The sequence below is a fragment of the Nansenia antarctica genome (assembly GCF_963989245.1).
Source record: "Nansenia antarctica genome assembly, chromosome: 18".
Classification (NCBI taxonomy): domain Eukaryota; kingdom Metazoa; phylum Chordata; class Actinopteri; order Argentiniformes; family Microstomatidae; genus Nansenia; species Nansenia antarctica.
In genome coordinates this window covers 9,942,244-9,965,530 of record NC_137691.1, presented here as the reverse complement: position 1 = coordinate 9,965,530, position 23,287 = coordinate 9,942,244, and the positions used below count along the sequence as shown (strand labels likewise).

Here is a 23,287-nt window from a genome sequence, read left to right as displayed (position 1 = left end):
CAGAGAGGCAGGGCTCTTATTGGGTTCTATTCATTGCATGTGAAGTCAAATCATTTATAGGCTACTAGCTAATACCTTTTAATATCGACATTCACATCAGCAATCAATAGGCTAAGCAAACATGAAGCAACAGTGGAATGCATTGCACATTGCAGGCACATGCAACCTTCCCCTATTGCAGGGCTCCAATGTCCAAATAAAGTACTCATGTTTGGTATTTGGTCGACACTCCTTTACATGTAATAAATGCAAAAGGTCTATGACCTATAGATCCCACCCAGACCCTTCTCTGGTGATGCTCTGCGATGCTCTGCCAGGCCTGTAATGCAGCCATCTTCAGGTTTTTTTAGGTCTGTTTGCCTAAAATCTTATCATCAGGATATGGATTTCACTTTTAGGTCACAACTTTCCACTGTACGAAGCGCCATCCAATGTATTTGTATTTTGTATTTTGTCTGTTGACAGACACCAATAGCAGAAGGCAAAGCCTAGAATCAATACTTGACAGTGACAGTTCTTTTATGCCTGCATAAATGATGTGACAGAGCACACCTGACTAACCAGAAGCAGCTGTCAAGCCAATTTTCCTATATTTTTGGTGTCGTGAAAACAGGGGAGTAGTGTATAGAAAAGGCTTGTAATTGATAAATGGTAAACCAATCTGAAACCAATATGAAAAAATAAAACATTTAATTAAAACTGAGGATCTCTACTTTAACATCATAATAATCATTTTAATTCAAATCCAGAATATTGAGCTAAAAGAAGACTAAATGCTTTCTCTTTCCAATGCTTATAGAGGGCACTGTAGGACTCAAGTTGGCAGGGAGAATAGATCATTGAATAGAACCAAACCGAACCATCATTGAATCAAACCGTGTCATTTTGTTGCCTCAGAGCCTGAAATTGATGAGAAATTCATGCATGGTTAGGAACTGAACTGTGGAAATGTGTTTGTAATCTACCTGTATACTGTATGTACCATTTATCCAGTGATCACAGAACTCAAGACAATAAGTTTGAACTTTTATTGACATTTTTTGTTAACATGGTGATATTGTTAGATAAACAGTGAGGAACTGTTAAATGAAACTGAAGATAAAAAGATACTTTGTTCCCGTTGAGAAATAAGATGATCGATTGTTTGTAAATAAAGGGTTTAATAATATCTTAAGACACAAACATAAACAGTATAACCATGCTTATTTGATATAAGCATTTCAAATGTAAATAGTGTGTGCTGTTTGATAAGCTTCAAGGTAGCGAGAAAGAAAAATATAAAATCTTCAAAATCCTCAAAAGCTTCGGTTTGTCTGTGTATTTACATGAGCTGATATTTAATATCTGACTGTAAATTAAATTATTATTTAAAAAATTATAAAGCATTTACAGGAGTTTATAAGAAGAAAAAAAATCAATCTCTCTTAAAGCTATATCTGGTCAAATCTCCCTTGATCAGTTGTATCCTAAAAACTGCAATATATTGTAATTACCTTAAAAGTCTGGACTACCTTTGATATGTGTTATCCTATTATTCTTTTATGAAAAAAAACAACATTAGAAACAAAAGGCAACAACAGGCAAGTTAAAGGCTTACTGTTGTCTATAGCCACCAGCATATCCATAAAAGAGGCAAACTCAAGAGGACCCCTTGCCTTCCTTGAAGAGTATAAACTGCTTGAATAAATAAGACATAAAGAAACGTGGATAGGCACGGCCCACCGTAGATTAAAAAAGTAATATACATTTTGCCTTGATCACGTGTTCATTAAACAATTGTAGGTGATTATGCTATTATTATTATGATTCCTTCAAGTCACCTTACTTCTCCTCAAACATAACCATGCCTGATATAATACATGTTGTGGTTTACTGGTACTCGTGGACATGTTAGATCTGATTCTACATTTTAGTATAATATATACACAGTTTTGCCTACTCGTTAGGTACACTCAAAGCACTATGATTAAATCAATGTGCATATTAAGCTCACTTTGAAACAATCGTATAGAACTGCTCCCGTGTCCTTGTCATTTTCGAATATGAAGAATGTGATGAATGGGGTTTAATTTGCTCGCTCCTCAAGTACAATGGGATCAAACTACCTAATAACCATACACAGTTACATGGATGGTTTAGCCTTTTGTCATGATTAGGTGAACATTCATTGTACCCTGAGTTATCAACATTAGGCCACTAGTGAAAGCTAGGAAACAGCAGTATCGTGTCCTCGTTCACATTCTGTTTCCCTTCTGGCCTTCAGCAAATAAACGAGCCCTTGGGAAAACATAAAAAACTGCCAGAGTGAACAAACTCACCAGGTTCCTGATATTGGAAGTAGAAGTGCATTGCAAAGTTCAGATGTTATATTAAATGAGTTAACAACAAAAGTAAAAGGATAGTTCACTCCCATAGTTTTTTGTTAGAGGCTATTTAAACAGCTCTGATCCCTGGGTTACAGTTTGTCCTGGCCCATAGATTACTTTCAGGGTAGGATGCACAGGTTCTTCTCACATATCATCACTGACATTACTATGACATTTTGGCATGCGATTCAGACAATACTATTCTGCTGCAGGCCTACAGGCATATTGTAGTATACTGAATACATATACAGTATATATATATATATATATATATATATATATATATATATATACATCAACAGTATATTGGAGAGACTGCTGTTCAATTTAAGCCTGTTATTGGTAGCTAAGTAGATAACGGATTAGAAGAGATTCTTTCACTTGTGGCCATTGAAAACAATTTAGGATGAGATTAAATTTCACCTAATCATGAAAATCTGCTAAATGTTTCTTTTACAGAGGGCTTTCCTAGAACAATCTTCATCTTATGAACATTGTATTTACAATGCCCTGTACCTGGCGTACAACCCACCATCCTTGAAGACGCAAAAGAATGGATAGTGGAGTTACACAAAAACATTCTTTAAATAACATTACTTCACTCCCTACAAGTTTTAGCATGCGTCACTTAAACTCTGAGAGGTTATTGGGTTATCTTCATCAATCAAATGAGGAGAAGTAACTTAAATGTTGCATCAAGAGAATGTAGAATAGACAACCAAACTTTGTCAACTCAATGTTACAGAAAAGTATTATATAATCAAATAAAAAGCATTATTAATATTTCACACTTGTCAACGGGCCGTTAATAACGGTCAAACCATAGCTCAAATGTGTAGGATAATACACATTTCCAGTGAATTAGTAAAACAATAATAAATAAAAAATATGCACCATACAAGCCAAGAGTTTCTAAAATAGAGAAAGACAATCAGTGAAGTAAGGTACACGAGCCCCCAGCAGACCCCCAACACCTCTCTGGAGTCTGAAGATCTACGTAAAGCCTTCCTTAAAGGTACAGTATGTAGTTTTGCTGCCCTCTTACATGGTATGTAAAGGCCAGTGTCTGCCACAACACCAGATTGATTGTTCTTTTTCATGTGATGTCATTCCTTAATCACTAGCATTTGTGACACGTTTGCTTAGGTCCTCGTGACTTTTCTTTCGGAAAATTGAACTAGGGAGCCGTGGGGATTACTCACAGAATTCATCGCGTTGCAGTATTTTGGCTTGACTAGCGAGTTTGTGTTGTGATTCTCAACAACATTGAAACGTAGTTCCGTGTTTCAAAAGAAAAGTCAGAACATTTTGATTGGTTGCCGACATGCGGACCAAATGATCAGACTGTGTCACATTTTATCGTGGCCATTATGGCACCATTTTAAGATGAAATCTACATACTGGACCTTTATGTCTACATTGGGTGTTATTTAAATCGTTACAATCTGGCCAACATCCACTGGAGTCTGCTTTAATACAGTGCCATGTCTCTCAAAGCTGCTCAAACTCAGACCAGAACATGAAAGACTAAAAGGAGGAGAAGAGCAAAAGAAAAATGCAATGGCCAAGATGGGGAAACACCTTGAGGAGCAATAGTTACCTGTTAAGTACAGTGTTCTCCTTGAAAGAAACAAATCGCAGGCCACTGCACATTGCAACAAGGCACAACTTTGAGAAGTACCAGCAGAGGCATAAGGCAGAGACTGACACAGCCAGAATGGAGATGGCATCGTAGGGAGACATGTTGGAAGACCAGAGCAGATCAGAGTTGGACAAGTATAGTGTAGTGGGGTATATACATTTTACAGTAACATCGAATATGATGAACATGCTCTCAAATGCGCTGGTAAAGTGACACCCAAACAAACTGACGTGAAAATGGTCATATTTGGCTGTTAAATGTACTCCTACCATAATATAATTGAATGTTCTTCATTATTTCGCTTTCCCCATTATCCCAGAACCATACACAATGTGTAAAACGTCGTAGACCAAAACTCATTATTCACTCATATAAAACAAGCATGAGATGAACATCTGTTCATCCATTATGACCACCTTACAACAGAGTGGACTATTAGAAGAGTGGCACCAATGAAATTACTAGTATAGCTAAACACATTTTTTTATTGAAATTGGAGCATCTATTCAGTTCCAAAATGATAAGCTAAATTAGCAGTATTTCTCAGACTGGCTACCCAGACAAACAAAGCAAACAGTTGCCTGGCAACTTGGTCCATAGGTTTGCGGAGGAACTATTTAAGCCTCCAGAAGCGTTATTCGAAAATGTATCCCTTCATTGGCACCACTCTTCTAATATACAACTCTGTCTAAGAAGTGAGTGGTGTAATAGAAGATACATGAGAGATACCAAAATGAATTGGAAAAATTAGAAAACAGAACTGTAAACCAAAGTAATCTGCTCTTCTGTATTTCCTCTTTATCTGTTCTTAGGTTGCTTCTCCTGTCTATATACATACTGTAAGTGTTGGAAGTGTGCATGGTATATACTAAGTCCCTTTCAGAGTGCATGCTCTCAGACATCAGATGATTAGGTTGCCATGATTAGGTTATTTTAATTAGGTTAGTCTTGCATAGCCGTACCTACAAATCACATTGTTTCTCACACCTCTTTTAGAGGTCTGGAGAATTTTAGATTAGCCGATCTGGTTTGGATTGAACTGGACGGAGCGATGGGAGAATGTGCTTGCAATTTCATTGGATGTGACATTCCACAAACCCTCCCCCCCACATGCATGTAGAATGGATGGTTGTTGTTGATGTGTGTCGTCTTTTACGACTGGGTAGGACTATTTTGCACAGAGTTGTTGCCTATGCGAGCTTGCAAATTTGCAGAAAATGAAAGAAAACGTGAAGTAAAGGCTCAATTCAGTTTTTTGGGAGCTCCGTCTAAGCAAGGTATTTGATTGGTTTGACGTGGTACGAGGCATCACTCATTTCAAACGTTTGTACAGTAGCAAAGGATTTCCCCAGGCCTAGGAACTAGGAAAGTCTGATCCCAACAAGGTTAAGATTAAATCAATGCTAACATGTGAACTTGGACTTGGAGGACTGAGGTATGATACAGATTACTGCCCATTGCATTCACCTGTCTACTATTAACAGTCAACTCCAGATATTTATACAAAACAGGCCATTTCAGCTCCTCTCTGGATACGGTGTGTGTGTGTGTGTGTGTGTGTGTGTGTGTGTGTGTGTGTGTGTGTGTGTGTGTGTGTGTGTGTGTGTGTGTGCACGTGTGTCGGTGGGTGGGTGGGTGGGTTGGTTGGGTGACTGGGATGGTGCGTCGGTGAGAGGGTTGGTCAGTCAGTCTATGTGTGTGTGTGTGTGTGTGTGTGTGTGTGTGTGAGAGAGAGAGAGAGAGAGAGAGAGAGAGAGAGAGAGAGAGATAGAGAGAGAGAGAGAGAGAGAGAGAGAGAGAGAGAGAGAGAGAGAGAGAGAGAGAGAAGCACACAAAACTGGGAAGAATCTTGAGTTCCCATACCAGAGCAATCTCTCAGAGCCAGACAGTGTGGCTCAGAATATTTCATCTACTCTAGCAAACTGTCTGGCGGCTATAGGGCTTCCCATTACGTGCCGAGCATTCTGAATCATCCTGTGTGCCTTTCTTCTATATCAGGCCATGTCGAAAGCAAAAACAACAAAGCAATGGCTGCGATAAACAATAGGTAACCATTTCTCTAAATGCTAACTAGATGCATCCTAGATGTCCAGAGTAGAAGTCTGTGTTGGGGCTGTGACAGCGGTGGTGGCTCCTCTAGCAGGCTGACTAAGGTTAATCCACCACTACAGGCAGGCGTTAGGAGTATGAAGACATTTGTCTTTTGTGACGTATGAGAAAAAAGGTCCTCTGGACGATCCAATTGTTTTCCGGAACTGAGAAGAAGAAGAATAAATGATCCAAATAGAGATCCTTGGTAATTCTTTTTCTATGGCCATTTCTACCTAAATGTTTTGTTCAAGTACACGTTTTTTATAGAGTTTCTTTTTTTTTTTCTATCTCATTTGACTTTGATAATAGTTGAAGTTCATGTACAAGCTGATGTTGGACTGAGACAAAGATTTGCTGGTTCCTGGCTGTGAGAGACTTGCTGTAATTTCTCCCTCTGAGAGAAAGTTTTTCTGGCAGTTCTGGAGGTCCAGCTTAGTGTGACAGACAACCCTCACTGAAACAGCCAGATAAGAGTGGAAAAAAGAGGTGGAGTCAGCGCTAGGCTGAGCGTTCTCATCGGCTCGGCTCTGTTCTTACTCAATTAAAGCATCCCAGTGTCCTTCGCTTCCTCATGCTAATCAACATACACATGTTTGCGATGTCAATTTAAGGGTCCCTGTCAAGGGTCCAAGGGGGGGGAAACATCCCATCACCATCCCACTTGAACCCCCCCCCTACCCCCACCCCCCTTCTCACCAATGTTGATGTGAGACAGGCATGGGGTCTCAGCTCTGGGTGGCAGTCTCTGTCATACCCATTCCTGGACAGGGTGTTTGTAGTAGGTCACATGCTGCTGCACCCCTTTGTTTTTGAACTGGAAGATGGTGTAGACCAGGACCAGAATGCACAGCGACAGGATGCAGGGGATGACCACGGCGATGGCGTTGACAGTGCTGGGCACGTCGTTGATGGTCACCATGATGTCCACGTCGTCCAGAGGACGGTGGCGCCCGTCCCTGTTCCTCTCCAAGTCCGACTGGTCGCAGCCCATCCAGTCTTGGAGGATGGACTTGGGGTAACCCGCCTCAACTGTCAACTTCTGGTTGTCAAACTTCCAGTAGTCCTTGCCTTTGTAGAAGAAGGTATAAACTGAAATAAGAGGAAATAGAAAAAGACAGAGAATGTAAGTATAGACTGCTAATCTAACCTACAGTAAAATCGTTTTCCTACCCTAACAAATGTAAAAAACACAAACATTTATCTGAAAGCAACTTGTACATAAAGGAGCAGGGCTTAAGTCTGTTATAAATCTGCCACCTCTCGCCACCAAGGACCAATTCATTTAGAAGTTTCACAAACAAGTCCCTAATAATGATATAACCCCCTTAATGGACTTGCTGTTTCTGCATGCACGCATGATTCGAAGAGTCAGCCACCAGGGACAGAAAGGCGAAAATCAGTAACAACATTTTTGTATTTCTAGACACTCTAAAACACATTTATATTAAATGCTTTTCGGGATCGAAAGAACATATTCAATATTCCTTTCAAGCCATCTAATTCCCTGATCACGTTTAACATAGTTATATTAGAAAGCTTTTAGAAAGCTTTAATGTTACAAATTGCTCCTTTCAGTACAATTCTGTTCTTATCGGCCCTATTTTTCAGGTTTTCTGCTCGAAATGACATGCCCACCGTGAATATAGAATATCTCCACAATCACAAGGCCCTTCATAATGATCTTGGTATCAAATGAAGGCTAACACCTGTGGGGTGACTGTAGAAGTGTCAGAATCAGAATATATGTTACTGTGTCAGAGTAAATAGAGCTAGAACATTGTGAAAAATCTCAAATTCCTAAAAAAACAACAGCTTTTAGAGTGAATATCAGCTTGGAAACCTGACTGAATAAGCCCAAATCATCTAGGAATCAGTACTCCAGGGTCTGATGAGTACCTGTGCCTGGGCTTGTGACTCGCTCTCTATTAACCAGCCGAAGCAAAACATTATATGGACGTTTAGAATGGAATCTAATGAATCGTTTGTGACATCGATGAACATTATTGATAAAGGTAAGCTCTTTATATCTGTTATATTAAACATAGACCCGATTCTCGCCTCACCGGTTCTGTCATACTCCTATAAATACAATTGATATACTGTATTCTCCAAACCACAGTTCAGTAAATACACTGATCCAGCCTGAGTCGTGGTTGTTTTTGACAGGTGGTTCAATGATCTATACTGTACATACAATATCACCCTGGTAGTTATCTGTTTTACACAGACAGTTGGAGATGAGGTTCACTGACTGTGGTGAACAGATGTCACCTCAGCACACCGCAGGAGCGCAGCTATCCAAACCCTGGAGCTCTGAACTCCCTGATTGATTAAACACTCGCATCAGCTGCCCCGACAACCACGGCGCCTGCAGATTCCGTCAAGAAAACGCAGAGCTCTGGACTAGCGGGCCGTGTCACCTCTCTGATCGCCACCTCTCATGTCCTCATGTTCTCCAGTCAGTCCTCTATGAGATAGAGTTCAGGAGTTCATGGTATGATGATATATCCTTCTCAAGATAGTCTCGCGGGGGGGCATTTTGCTGTAGCAGCACAAACAAGTCCCTGACAGCATTAACCCTGTCTGTGACCTGTTTGGAAATGCAGCTCCTGCCCCATCTACCGCCACGCTCCCCGCGCTAACTGTCATTGCAGATGTCAACAGCTGAATGACAACCCTCTGAGCAGGGTAGTCTAGGACAGCAGACAGGCTCTCTCAGACAGACCGGCCCTGGGGCTATTCATAAACACATGATTAACTTGAGCTAATTTTGTTCAGTTGTTATGAATGTGAGGTCAATACCAGGGGAGGGTGGCGGAGGTAGAAATCGGGAGGAATTCTCATTGTAATGCATGGGATGGAATGAGGAACGGTATGGAACTTGTGTGATTTCTCCTTTAATTTCTGCCTCCAACAGCCTCCCCTGGTCAATACTAATGAATGACCAAGGCTGTGAATCTGTCAACACACACACACACACACACACACACACACACACACACACACACACAGTATCGTTGCTGTATTCAGCTACTGTAAATCTTTCAATTATATGAATCTGATGTGCCTACTGTACTAATTATCATGTACAGCGGGGATAAAATTATATCGCAGACTACTGGTGTGGAATGCTCAATGACAGCGTTTATATTGCGTTCATGCGTATCACATGTGGATACAGATATTTTTTATAAACATGCTCGTGTGGACGGTAATATTTTTATATCCAAAAAACATATTGGTGTGGACAAGGTCTTAGTAGGTCAATTGTATATCATAACTTCTGTCAAAGTATAATGTTGAAGTTGTATAACTTTATTAGTCCAATGTTGACAAAAGCTGCAGGCCCAGCCTGAGATAGATACTCACATCCCTCTCTGCTCACAAAGGCTCCCTGTGGGGCCTCCGGGATGCCCTTCCACACAGTGATGGGTTTAGGGTAGCCAGGGTCGGCCGTACGCTTCTCCTCGTTGAAACGCCAGTACTGGTCTCCTTTAAAGAAGTAGGTTTTGCCCACGGGCTCCCAGCGCAGCGCCGTGTCGATGCCGTCTCTGGGGAGGAAGTTGCCCAGCTCCACCAGGCTGTGGGGGTAGCCGGGCTCCGCCGTCACCTCCTTGAACACCCAGTACTTATCACCTGACGGGACAGAAACACAGCCAGTATCTAATCACCTGATGGGACAGAAACACAGCCAGTATCTATCACCTGATGGGACAGAAACACAGCCAGTATCTATCACCTGATGGGACAGAAACACAGCCAGTATCTATCACCTGATGGGACAGAAACACAGCCTGTATCTATCACCTGATAGGGACAGAAACACACCCAGTATCTATCACCTGGCGGGACGAGAAAAACACTATACACACATTGGCAACACACAACATAGTTATTGATACCTGTGTAATAACACTGTCATTACTCTAGTAACAATGTGGTATAACTAGGGTGACATAACCACGGCTGTGAGGAGATTCACGTTATTACAAAGCTTGTTTTTACTGATGTCTCATAAATAGCTCAGTATTAGCTTAGCTACAGCGAACAGCATTGAAGATGATGATGATCACAAATAGCTTAGTACTTAGGACTTCTGTTTGGGTATGATGGAGTAGACACGCGTTGAGTCTCGCTCCCGTAACTTTTATTTGTTTAAACTTTCCAAACCCCGTTATTTCGCTTCAACTCGCCACCAAGTGGATGATGTTGTCACTTTGAACAACTTCACACAGAAAAATGACAGTGAGGCCAACTAAACAAAGCAGAAAAGGACAAACCGTCTAATCCTATCGCCCTGGGGAAGCTAGCAGTGAACTCACCATGACGACCATAGCTAGCCTCCTAGAGGAACACAAAAAAGCCCTCTCCGTGACAAATATACCCATAACTTGAGGCAGCTACCACTATTCTTCACACAAGAGAGATGGTGCAGAAACTGCATTGCATGCATTGCTCGATTTGCACTAAACTTAATGTTTTGTAGTAAAATCAAATCAACACATTTCCACCCACTTTCTTTGCTGTATCACTTGAATGTTTCCATAAAGGGATTCTTTTTGGTCACTTGGTGACTTGGATATAGATTGGTTTTTTAATAGTTTTTTTTATTGTTCTTTAATTGTTTGGAATACGTTGAGACTATTAAACATGGAGAAAATAGAAAAGAAGCCTCAATTTCTCTCTCTTCCTTTTCTTCTCCCTCTTTTTCTCCCTTTTTCCTCCCTTTTCTTCTTCCCCCTTCTTCCCCCTCCTCCCCACCCTTAACAGACTATTGCACCTTGCCTGGCGCCGCACCATAGACCACTCAGCCATCCTAATTTGTGTTTACTAGTGGAGGTTCTGTAATGGAATCACATCCCGACTTCTGCCTAATGGCTGTAGTTCTAATATATATCTTGGTAATATGATTCATTTGCATTACTTATTTCTTTTTACACGTTAAGGTTTATTGCGACCGTTAAGCGCTGTTAAAGCGGTGTTAAGCGCGCTAACATTGACAACCCTAATTAAAAACCATTGAACAGGCCTTCAACACAAATACAGACCCTATCCCCCAGACTGCTTTATTCGGCTTTATTACCCCCATCTCACTATATGCCCACTACAATACAGTGTGTCATTGCCTTCACCACTCATGGAAGCATGCCTCCCCCCAACACAGGTGGATACAGGAAATCTCACAATGCATACAATTGGAGAAGTTAAGATTCTCACTGAAAGGATCTCAGAAATCCTTCCACATGACCTGGAGTCTCCTACTAGTGTTTATCAATGATGAAGGTGCTGATCAGTGGCGGACTCAGGCTGTTTGAAGGGCAGGGGCGAAAAGAAAAAAAGGGCACCTACTGGACAACATGGGACCCCATCAGTGCACATGGTCAAGTTTAGACCATTGAAAGGGCAGCCAATAGGGCACATCCTCTAATTTCGCCACTCAGAAGGGCACTTTAGTGCAACGTATTTTCAACTGTGTTTTTTATTTTCACAGTCAAGTTTAGACCATTGGAGGGGCACCAATAGGGCACATCCTCTAATTTTCGCCACTCAAAAGGGCATTTTTGCCACTCAAAAGGGCACTTAAGAAAGACGTTTTTCAACCGTGGGGGCACCAGGAGGGGCCGTCGCCCCCCCTGCCCCCCCCCCTGAGTCCGCCAGTGGTGCTGATTTTTCTGATTTTGAAGTGGAGCAAACCCTCACTGTTTCTTCCCTCCTATTCTACTACAGTATATGCCCTTTTCCGTCTCACCTACTTTAATTATAACTATGACTTGTTCATTTATCAATTGGCTGTTTGTTGTAGTTGATCGCATTTACCGCATACGTTTATTTGTTCTGTCACTTTATATGATCTTCACAAGACACTTTATGGTACTTTTTATTGACTTATTTCTTTACTTTTACTTCATTTTTGTGGCCTTGACTTACATGGGGTAGTGGGAGGGTGGGTGGGTCTGATTTGGGCAATAGAAAATAAAAATAATGTAAATGTAAATGTTACAAACTGTATACAAAGACATGAATCCTCTCTTGTTGTTAGAAAATGACTACATTTATGCTAGCAAATTTTCTCTTTCTATTTAAAAAACAAACAAACTACTATGTATTTAAGAAAGCATTAATTAACGGAAAAGGTTGCAGTAATTCTACAGTCGTACTACAATATACACCGTCTATGCAACATTTTATGAATAATGCATCAATATCTTTTTTATTTTCCAAATTGTTGTTTACGCTGATAATGTGTAATGTGAATTGTTTTAATAAATAAACAGCTTAGTAGTATCTTAGCTACAGCAAACAGCAGCGATGATGATGATGATGATGATGATGATGATGATGATGATGATGATGAAGCCAATGGAGTTTTTATAGGCTCATTTTAGGAGGATGTATGTAACTACAAGGCATTCTCACTCACTAGACAGCAGTGTTCAGGGAGCTCTGAGCTATTAATATCTGTTCCTGCTTCGTATTGCTGCTGGACACTCAGACTCAGAGAGTCTCAGTCTCATCCCCAGTCAGGAGACAAACTATTCAATTGATTCAGCCATGATTCGACAGGCCGGGGAAGTGAAACCACCTTTCATCCAGACAGGAGATGGGAGTTTCACACATGGGTTGACGTTTGATTACTCAACTCTATTTGGCTTGAGTAGCACTCCCAGACACTCCCAAACAATGCAATTCTTTATTAGTGGAGTGCTTCCTCTATGTCAGAGGCTGTGGAAATTGACACAACGTTCAAGGGGTTTCGAATGATGGGGGAAACAATGAGGATTTTTCTCTTGAAGATGTTCACCTAAAGCGAACTCTGACTTGCTAGTAAAGTTCTCCCTGCTGAAGGCTCTGAACCATGGGGAAAGAGTACAGTACTTCACTTTGACAAAGAAGGAGTTTCAAATACCCTTAAAGAAAACAAATTTGCCATCTGATCTCTCATAAGCGGCGTCGATGCGGGGAGGCAGGCCCTTCCAGAACTGTTCAATCTGCATCGGGTAACCCTCCTGCACCTTGTTATTCCTCAGGCGCCAGAACCAACGGTCCTAAAACCAGAGAAGAGAAGAAGAGAAACAATTACAAAAGAGGTGCAGAAGGAAATAAAGATGAGAAGAGGATAGAAGAGAGAAGATGAGGAGAGGATAAGAGGAGAGAAAGAAGAAGAAGAGAAGGAAAGGAAGAGACCATTCAGGCAAGAAGGAGAGGAGATAAGAGGAGCAGAGAGATGAGAAAGCACATCAATCCCAGCTCATTATCATTTGGCTCCAGCAAATCTAGGACACGGCTGTGCAGCTCTCCCCACTGACTGCTACCCACACGCAGATCTCCACACTCCATACACCGAAACATCCACTAACGCTTCACAGAGCTCCTTAAACATGGAGACTACAATAGAATAATTTATGAAGTAAATATGCATGTACGTAATACTCTATCAACCTGTCATTTGATATTATATTTAGTGATCATTTGTCATTCAATTATAATAATTGCCAAATGTAGTTTTTCGAATATGATTTCCAAAATATTAGGTAATATGCCTATTCTAAACAGACTACGCTGTATCATCATCATCATGATAGAGCCACCTTAGACTTATTAACCGTAAACCTCATTAATTGTCTCAAGCAGACTTACCACTCATTGAGGGATGTAACTGTTTTAATTAAGTGATTTTCGGATACTATAACAGGTTTATAGCTAGGGAGAATGGGTTTGTGGCTGTAGTTTAGTTGTCTTGGGGGTAGCTTTCATTAGGACCTTTTCTTGTATCTTTTTGACTGTAAAACCTTAACGTGTATGAACGCTACACCATTCATTTTGTAATAACCTGCTCAGGGACTACAGATGGAAATTAGCTCATGAGCTAACTCTGGCGCATTTACATTGATGTGGAAACTGATTTGTTGATTAATGTGCACTGTCCCTGGTAAATAAATAAATAAATAAAATGAATGCCCTGTTTCCCTGTATGACCCATATGGGGACTATTGTGGTTTCCTTGTGGAGTGGCTTTTACACACTTCTGGCTCTACACTTTCCAAGATCTTGTATTCCCATTTTGAAGCGGTGTGCGCGTATCTCACCAAATAGGCATTCCAGACTTTATTCACTTTGAAATCACACCTGGTGGCCAAGAAAAATCATCTATGACTTCAATTCAAGATCGACCAGTCAGAAGAATACCTATGTCCTAGGGCGATAAAACCTTTATTTTAAAAGGCAATCCTTCTGGATAGTGAAATATAAAAACTGGAATCTTATCATTATCATGAGGCTTTAAATAACAACTAAATAGCCTGTTCTACAACAGCATGTTTGGATACTGGATTCTGATTGGCTAGCAACAGTGGTAAATCTCTCAACAACCCACAGTTCAGACTGCATTTCCAGTATCAATGCGACCTCCCAATCTATCTGATTAAGAACACCTGTGCTGACCTACAATGCAATCGTTGAATGCTTTGCACTAACCACAAAAAAAAAAGTCAAAGGTCAGCAGAATTGCTTGTTTAACAGGGGATAGACCTTTTCTCTGGGCACATATAGGGGGGAAGGGGCATATTCTGTCATTGTCGGAATCTGAACAAAACGTCACGTTGACATAGACGCCTGCTAGATTGTAGACCAGGTTTGGATGAGTTGGGATGGATATACTGACACATGTATGCAATGCTCTCATGACCAGAGCTGCTTATCAGGTCCAGATGGTGTCATTTACCTGAGACCCCATCATTTCATGCTTTTCATTCGCACTAACTACTATGTTATTTTTCCATGAAAAATCACCATGTTTAACAGGTGATATGCAATATCTTAGAAAGTAGTAGAAAGTACTTCCTACATCCCTGGATAGGGGGGGGGGGGCGCAGGGGTGACGAAATAGGGCCACAAATAGCCAAAACACCCCCCTCACAACATTTTAGACCCCCACTCATAGCAACTTGTGGTTACAGCAAGCTCAAATATTTTTCAATTAACAAACAAAAGCGTGACAATGTATCTAGCCACTGGAGAAATACTACTCAAATGATCCCACTCCTCCCCTAGAAGTATAGTTCTTCATCCAATAATGTTCTAATAGAAATACGGCCCTGTTCATAAAAATAAAAAAAATCATCCTCCCTAATCTTGAACTGCACCAGCTGCCACTGGTACCGAACTACTTTCACAAACAACGTGCAACAAACTGAGACATTCAGATCCTCAGAGGAAAATTGTAGTTCAATAACCAGTCTGTCATTCATTATCATGACATGTTTTATCGTAGCCTTCACTCGCACCTTAAACACGAACATCTCTCGTCTGAAGAACGCCACTGTGTTGAAGTTGCCGTCACAGATGTTGGGTTTGCCGTGGCCCGGTGATGAGGGCCTGTCACCTGACGGTGGGCGTGGTGGGCGGGACTGGCGGTCGTGTTTCCTCTCCGAGGTGGAGTGGGGTCGGCGTGCGGGCAGGGTGGGCAGCGGCCGTGTGGGTTCCATCATGGCTGTAGGGACACCTGCAAACACGCACGTTCAGGAGGACATACAATAGGGCCAATCTAGGATTCAAACAACAATAAAGCAATGGATGGACCAATCCCAGATTGCCCCTTTAACTGTGTTATATTTAACAACTCAACAGTTTATTTGACTCATGCGCCATTCAATATAGGCTAAGTATTCACTCACTGAACTTTGTTCTACTACTTATCTCATCTTACCTAGGTCCACTCTAAATCTTACAGACGGTATACCATATATCTAACCAGACTGTATCTTATAATGGATAACAAACATACCATACTGTATCTTCTAACAGACAACTAACCATAAATCTTTTGGATTCCCTGCAGGTCATCCAGGGGCAGTTTGAAGTTGTGCGTCTCCATGTACTGGTAGAAGGGAGCCATGATGGCGCTAGGGTCGTTCGAGTGCTCCAATCCAAGGGCGTGACCAAGCTCGTGAACAGCCACCAGGAACAGGTCATTTCCTAAAAAATTCACCAAACAACGGCACAATAAGTAAGTAATGGCACAGTGAAGCATTGTTTCTTCTTTTGGCACTACACTCCAACCGTTTGTATTTGAAATCAAATTAACTTTAAGGTTAAAGTTTTATTTGATGTAATTTGTGTACTTATTTCAGGGTACCCAAAAGTGATGGGACAATTGGCTTGACAAGTGTATCTAGTTCATCATCATTTGCGCAGTCATCAAAGAGCTCTTGTTGTCTAGTATCTATTACAGCCTTTGCATTTGCCCTTGGAGCCATTATGAGGCTGAAATATCAAAAGAAAAAGTATCTAAACTAAACCTTAAACCTACCAAAATCAGTTTGGAACATCATGTGAATCAGTTTGGAACATCATTAAAAGGAAAGAAATCACTGATGAGCTTAGAAATCGCAAACAAAAAAAGGAGACTTCACCAGCGGAAGTACAGAGGCTACACTGCAAGGTACAAACCATTAGTTACACATATGCCAGGCAGTGAGGTAGGTGAGGTAGCATCCCTAATGTAAACTGGCAGTGCATTCCACAATTTGGGTGCATAAAATGAGAATGCAGGCTCACCAAATCTCTTCTTTTGTACATGTGGTACACAAAGAAAGCCAGTGTCAGAAGACCTGAGAGCTCTATTGGGCTGATATGCTAGCAAAAGGTCTTTCAGATATTCTGGTGCTGTGCCAGTGAGAGCTTTATAAACAACCAGAAGGATCTTGAAATCTATTCTGAACCTTAACAGGAAGGCAGTGTAGAGTCTCTAAAATAGGAGTTATATGAGCTCTTCCGCTTGTTTTGGTTAAAACTCTTGCTGCTGCATTTTGGACTAATTATAGCTGGCCAATAGCTTTAACACTTCTGCATCAGCTTGCCGGAGAAAATGCCTAACTTATATTCAATATTCCGTAGATGATAAAAAGCATTTCTAGTGATAGATTTGATGTGAGGCTCAACGCTTAAGTCAGAATCTATAATCAAACCTAGATTCTTAGCTTCATGTTTGCAGTTTGAAAGCTTCCCATGGTATTCGACAATTTGTCTTTTTGTGGTTTTGGTCCAATGACAAGAATCTCTGTTTTTATTTCATTGGTTAGTCCTGTTGACATTTTTGCCATTGGCCAGTCTAAAGTGGAATATGAGTCTCTGGTCAATGCAAGTTTAATTCTCCTCATTCTGTTACAATTTGTAACTCCTCTCCTCCCATTCTCGATTTGTACTCCTCTCCTCCCATTCTCTTGCTCTATGTCCATGCAACATTGGAGCAACAAGCAAAATGTACTGGACAGTACAGTTATAGTACCGTCTGCCATGTCTTTATGTTGGAGGAACTCCCCTTGGACAAGCTATGTCTGGTTTCCCCTGTCTGTCCATCTTGTCTGCCATACTCTCAGTACAATGCTCTCTCTCCCGCTTTCTCTCTCTCTCTCTCTCTCTCTCGCTCACTCTCTCTCTCCCTCCCCCTCTCTCTCTCTCTCTCGCTCACTCTCTCTCCCTCCCCCTCTCTCTCTCTCACACACACACACACACACACACAGCTTTTGCAGGATGCTCACTCAGCACTGTGTCACATGTGTGTTTGCTGATTGAGGGCTCATCAGTATTCAACTATTGTTCATTGATCACTGGGTTATCAATAACCAGCAATGACAGAGCTTTCCTTGATAATGATTTCTCTGCAGCAGCTTCTGAGCAGAAGAACCACGTGAAGACCTTAGAACTGGGTAGGACAGCCTACTCTTATGATGCTGCTAATACTTGGAACTCTATTCAGAATTCTCTGAAACTGGTCACTCTCCCATCACTCAATGATTTTAAGAACTTGGTTTTTCCCCTCTGTGTCACTTCTTGTAACTGTTTTTAAATTATGTTGTACATTTCTTGTTGTAATGTTTTTTGTTTGTTTTATATTTTGGTTTAATTACTATTCTGTTTATGACTTATATTGTTGGTTCTCTTTTATTCACTCGTTGCTACTGTAAATGAGGGCAACCTCAGTTACTTACGGTTACTTAAATAAAGGTTTGAATGAATGAAAAAACTCATTCAAACATGAGGACAGCACTGATATTCATATAGAGAAGATCAAAACAACACATGCTTTGAAAGCACTGCTCGGGTCATATACAGTACACAACACTGTACTGACAACTAAAACACATGGCCCCTCTAAGCCCAGTACATCATTCTGGGAACTATGGTAACTCACCGTCATGGTTGGCGTTGCCTAGTGTCCAGGGCTCGTCCGAGTCGAAGTGTGTGTCCCCTCCGATCCCCGGGCCTGGGAAGTAGGCGTGCGCCAGGAAACCTCCCTCGCCATCGAAGGGCGAGCTGTCCCCATGGAAACCAGAGGCGAAGAAGATCATGATGTCAGCCTCCTTGCCTTCGTTCTTGATGTCAGAATACGCCACCTCCTGGAAATGGAGCGGCGTCACCGACTGCCACACGTCGAACGCCTGCCTGATGGCCCGCTGTGTGTCTTTCTCTCCCACCTTAGGAGTGAAGTTGTGTATGCTGCAAGAGACAGAGGGAGGAGGGGCGCTTAGGTGGCGTAGCGGGTTAAGCGTCGACCATGTAACCGCAGGGTCCCCGGTTCGAATCCGGCCGGGGACATATCCTGCATGTCATCCCTCCTCTCTCTCTCTCACCCATCCTTCCTGTCTAAATCTATACTGTATCTGCCAATAAAAATGAAAAATATGAGTAGGACTGCCCCACTCAGAAAAAATAACGAAGGAAATTGTTTGGCTACAAGAGACAGAGAAGTTAAAGAGATGATGCCCATTTGCTACAGGACGAAGTAGAGTGACTCAAAACAAAGTACCCTTATTAGAGAACTAAGCAATCACTGTCCGTGCAATCTGTCCGTGCATCTTCCATTGTGAAGGAAGAAAAAGTAAGTTCCAAGCGAGACCTGGGTCCCCAGAAGAGCAACCATCTAGTGGAACGAAAATCATAACAGCTGTTGGTGAGTGACATGAGATTACATAGATATGAGGGGAGTTTGCCTAGTATGGCTTTGTAAATAAAGTTGTACCAGTGATTATGTCTCCTTAGGCTTGATAAAGGCCAGGCAACCAGATCATAAAGTACACAGTGATGTGTACGGGATAATGAGTTGGATATGAAACGTAAAGACCTATGGTATACAGGGTCTAGGCAGCAAAGTGTTGAGGAGCTGGGATGCATGTACAGTATATAATATCCCCATAGTCTAGAACACTTAAGAATGTAGCCTGAACAAGTGTTTTCCCGTGCACATGATTGTCTGCTTTGTTTCTTAATCTGCATAAATGGTGTGAAATATGACAAATGCCAACTAAGCCAAATGACCTATGGCAACTACAGGCAGATGGTTAGCCTTTGTAATACAGCATAGATACAAGCTAATACAAGCCAAGACAGTAGCCACTTACACTAGGCAACATTGGGTAATATGACAGATTCCATTTAGAGTCTGCATTCATAATAGGATGAACAAACGAACAAACTCTCCCCCAGAAATCTTTTAACAGAGTAGTTTTAACAGATTTCCTGTATTCTGGTTCTTTTTAACAGGTGCTTTGAAACTGTTATCTGGCAATACTAGCATGAGAAATATTATGGGTACATTTTGTAATTTCATCCAGTGGAAGTGGTTGGCCCCAGATCACATATCAAACCAAGAGATCGTCAGCTAAAAAATAGACCAGTCTAATCTACAGTAACAAATGAAAACTAGCCTCCCTCCTCCTCTAAGAGGTCGGGGTAAGGGCTATATTGGGATTGGACCAAAGACTGAAATAAGGAGGGCAGAGAAACAATGGAGATGCTGGAAGAGAGGCACTTTGTCTCCCTGGCTCTGATTGGAGGAATGGCAGTAAGTCCCACCTCCTTCTTCGATCTGGCTGATTGGAGGAATGGCAAGGAATGGCCCTGGTACCTTCTCCCAGTGCTCTGATGCGAGGTGAGAAGCCCCCAAAAGATCCAATCAGATTCACCAGTCCAGACAGGCTAAATATAAAGCAGCCAGAATTGTTTAAATATTTAAAGGTGCTGCTTCACGCAACGTCTTTTCCCCCTCTCTCCTGCTCCACTCTACAACAGATAGCTTCACTCTCTCATATTCCTGTCTTCAGAAGGATTTCAGCATGCGTTGTTTAGTTGCGTAAGCACTCAGAATATAGCAGGGGGAGAGTAGTAGGCCACAAGGTTGATGTGCACCAACATGAGATGAGAGATGAATAAACACATGTGCAAAGGCAGCCAGAGAAGTACAATAATGTGTGTGTGTGTGTGTGTGTGTGTGTGTGTGTGTGTGTGTGTGTGTGTGTGTGTGTGTGTGTGTGTGTGTGTGTGTGTGTGTGTGTGTGAGTGTGATGTGTAAAAGCAGCCAACGAGATACAGTAACTGTGTGTCAGGTTCAGATACAGTGGCTAGTGTTGAGGTGTCTCAGAGAGCTGTACCTGTAGGAGATTTTTTTGTCCCGCCACTTCTGTCCTGTCAATGCGTAGCGTTTATTCCGTCTCCGGCGGCTGATGTGGGGGTGGTCAGGAACGCCACACCTAGGCTTCCTCATCCACCTGTAGAGAATGACCCAGAATGCACCATTACCCAGAAGGCACCATTACCTAGAATGCACCATTACCCAGAATGCAACATTATCCAAAATGCACCATTACCTAGATGCACTATTACCTAGAATGCACCATTACCTAGAATGCACCATTACGCAGAATGCACCATTGCTAATGTAACCACAATAAGATACATCTTCTATGAATATCAAAGCGTAGCCCAAATCGACCACAATTCAGTTAGTCTGAAATCGACCCCTACTCACTACCCACAATGCATTTGTGGAGATCTAAGAAGATTGAATAGGTGTAATCAAGATTGTAAACATTCCACCTGGCCAATCAGAGGCCAACATGGAGCTGACTACCATATGGCTTCCGTCTGTGTAACCCTCTCAGATCTCCACCAGTGTGTTGTGGGTAGTGAGTAGGGGTCAACTTTGGATTGAGTGCATCACTGTCTGGGCTCCATGCATAATGGCTATTTAATATTCATTAAATGGACAGTTCACCTAATTTTCATATTTGTTTAATATTTCACATACCTTACATATGTAGTCTGTACACCAGTAGTGGAACAGTATACAGTACCAGTCAAAAGTTTGGACACACTTCCCCATTCAATTGTTGTTGAAATATGATTGAATTGTACTTTAATATATATATATATATATGTATATATTATATATGGCACTGAATCATAACACAAGCTAGACATTATGATGTTCCAGACCTTCGCTTGATGACATTTTCTCTAACTGGTTGAATTTTAATTGAATACCCCTGGAGTACCGTATCTCTCTCCTCTCACTCTCCCTGCTTGATTGGGAAAGTGACTAGAGACACAGTATAACCACCTAGCGTGTACTGAAGCATGCACACACACTCACACACACACACACACACACACACACACACACACACAGACACACACACTCGCATTCACGCACTTGACTGGCCAAGTAAATCCAATTGAACATGCATTTCATTTCCGCTTGACAAGATCTTAGGCAAACAGACCTCAAAACAAACAACAACTGACGACGGCTGCAGTACAGGCCTGTCAGAGCATCACCAGAGAAGATACCCAGTGTCTGGTGGGGTCAATGGGTCACACACTTCAGGCAGTTATTGCATGCAAAGGATTGTCCACCAAATACTAAACAAGAGTGCTTAAATAAATGATGTAATTTCTGAATGGTGAAACCAATACGTACACAAATAATACCATCAAATAAAAGATGGGAATCTCTACGTTCACCTCATAGTATTGTTTGATTGCAAATCTGTCTATCTATCTATTTAACCTTCTTTCACCTGTCGTACCTCTCATCGAACCTTCTCTCATCTGTCTATCTACTTACAGTAACTAGCTGTCCTCTATCAATTCATTCATCCAACCAACCAACCCTACAGACATCCATCCAACCCACCAATCAAACCATCTTCAACTTTTTTAAATTTTTGGTATTTAGCACAAGCCTTTATCCAAAGCGACTTACAACAAATACATTTGTCTAAGTAACTGAATCATCTATCCATCAGTCGTCATAAGAAATAGTATGTATAGGCATAGTATCTATGCCAAAACCATTGGCAGCTACAACGCTAGAAGAAGGAATCATTTGGTGAGTGCTACTCCACCCACGTGAGGTGACGAGATAGCGCTACAGCGCAGTGGTATTTCTATCACCTGTTACCATCCACACAAATCGGGCAATATGCCTGTGCTTGCAATTGTGTCTGTTTTGCGCCGTCTGAAAATAGAGCCCCTAAAGTACAGACTCTATGGTCAGACAGATATAGTAGCATTCAACATGGAAAGACAATAACTAAAGGTTTTAGTCAATTAGCACATGCTCTTATCCAGAGAGAATTACAAGAAAAAAGAAAAAAAAGAGTCAAAATTCAAAAGTAAGACTTTCTATAAGAAAATGTGCTAACTCCTTTAGGTTCATAAATTAATGATCGTCATCAGATTAAACCTAATGCTCATGTTTTGTAGCATTTTATTCACGAGTAGCCTACTATTCTGTAAAGTACTTTGTCTGCAACCTACTGTACGAAATATGCTACACAGATAGTTATTAATTATCAGGAAGCAGTAACGTTACTCACTCAATGGTGGTCTGGTCAAGGATCCCCGTCACCGGAATACCGTAGAACCGCTGCATGGCAGCGACCGCCGACTGCATGGCTTTCTCAGACCGCAGGTCAGAGGTCCGGATGTCGTGGGGTAGAAGATAGCCATAGTTCTTCAGCCACGTCTGCAGAGAAAGAGGCCACAGCGTTACTTCTATCCAAACACACTACACATCCTCTGGAAAAACGTTTCTCTGTTTCTTGTCTCTCCCTTAATTCCAATTGTAACCCGTAGGCCCCATCACAAAGCTAAATAATCGTCACAACTACATGATATGAGCATCCATGATGTGCACATGTGTAAGGGATTTATAAAACACTGTCAAAACTCAAAGTGTGCTGACTGGGCATTGCCAATGTATTTATGATTCACCATTCACGATGCATCATACAACATAACAAAGCTTCTCGTGTTTATTCACAAATCGAGCTTCAGTACCTGCTTCAGCATCACTGCCTGGTACGGGAACCGCACTGCCCAAAACAGCAAAGCGCTGCAGGGTAGT

General features: G+C 41.6%; 1 protein-coding gene across 4 annotated transcripts in view; it reads right to left on the bottom strand.

Annotated features, from left to right (window-relative positions):
- Window positions 1-6,847: 6,847 nt before the first annotated feature.
- mmp24 (matrix metallopeptidase 24) overlaps window positions 6,848-23,287 on the bottom strand; it is a gene marked incomplete at both ends in the record, with an annotated part of 367,122 nt that continues 350,682 nt past the window's right edge. For all 4 annotated transcript variants that reach the window (XM_080548319.1, XM_080548320.1, XM_080548321.1 and 1 more), the window contains 8 exons: window positions 6,848-7,188; window positions 9,469-9,735; window positions 13,007-13,145; window positions 15,384-15,601; window positions 15,913-16,074; window positions 18,293-18,597; window positions 20,529-20,645; window positions 22,758-22,906. In XM_080548319.1, coding sequence (XP_080404445.1) covers window positions 6,848-7,188; window positions 9,469-9,735; window positions 13,007-13,145; window positions 15,384-15,601; window positions 15,913-16,074; window positions 18,293-18,597; window positions 20,529-20,645; window positions 22,758-22,834 — 1,626 coding nt within the window. The remainder of the gene's footprint in view (window positions 7,189-9,468; window positions 9,736-13,006; window positions 13,146-15,383; window positions 15,602-15,912; window positions 16,075-18,292; window positions 18,598-20,528; window positions 20,646-22,757; window positions 22,907-23,287) is intronic.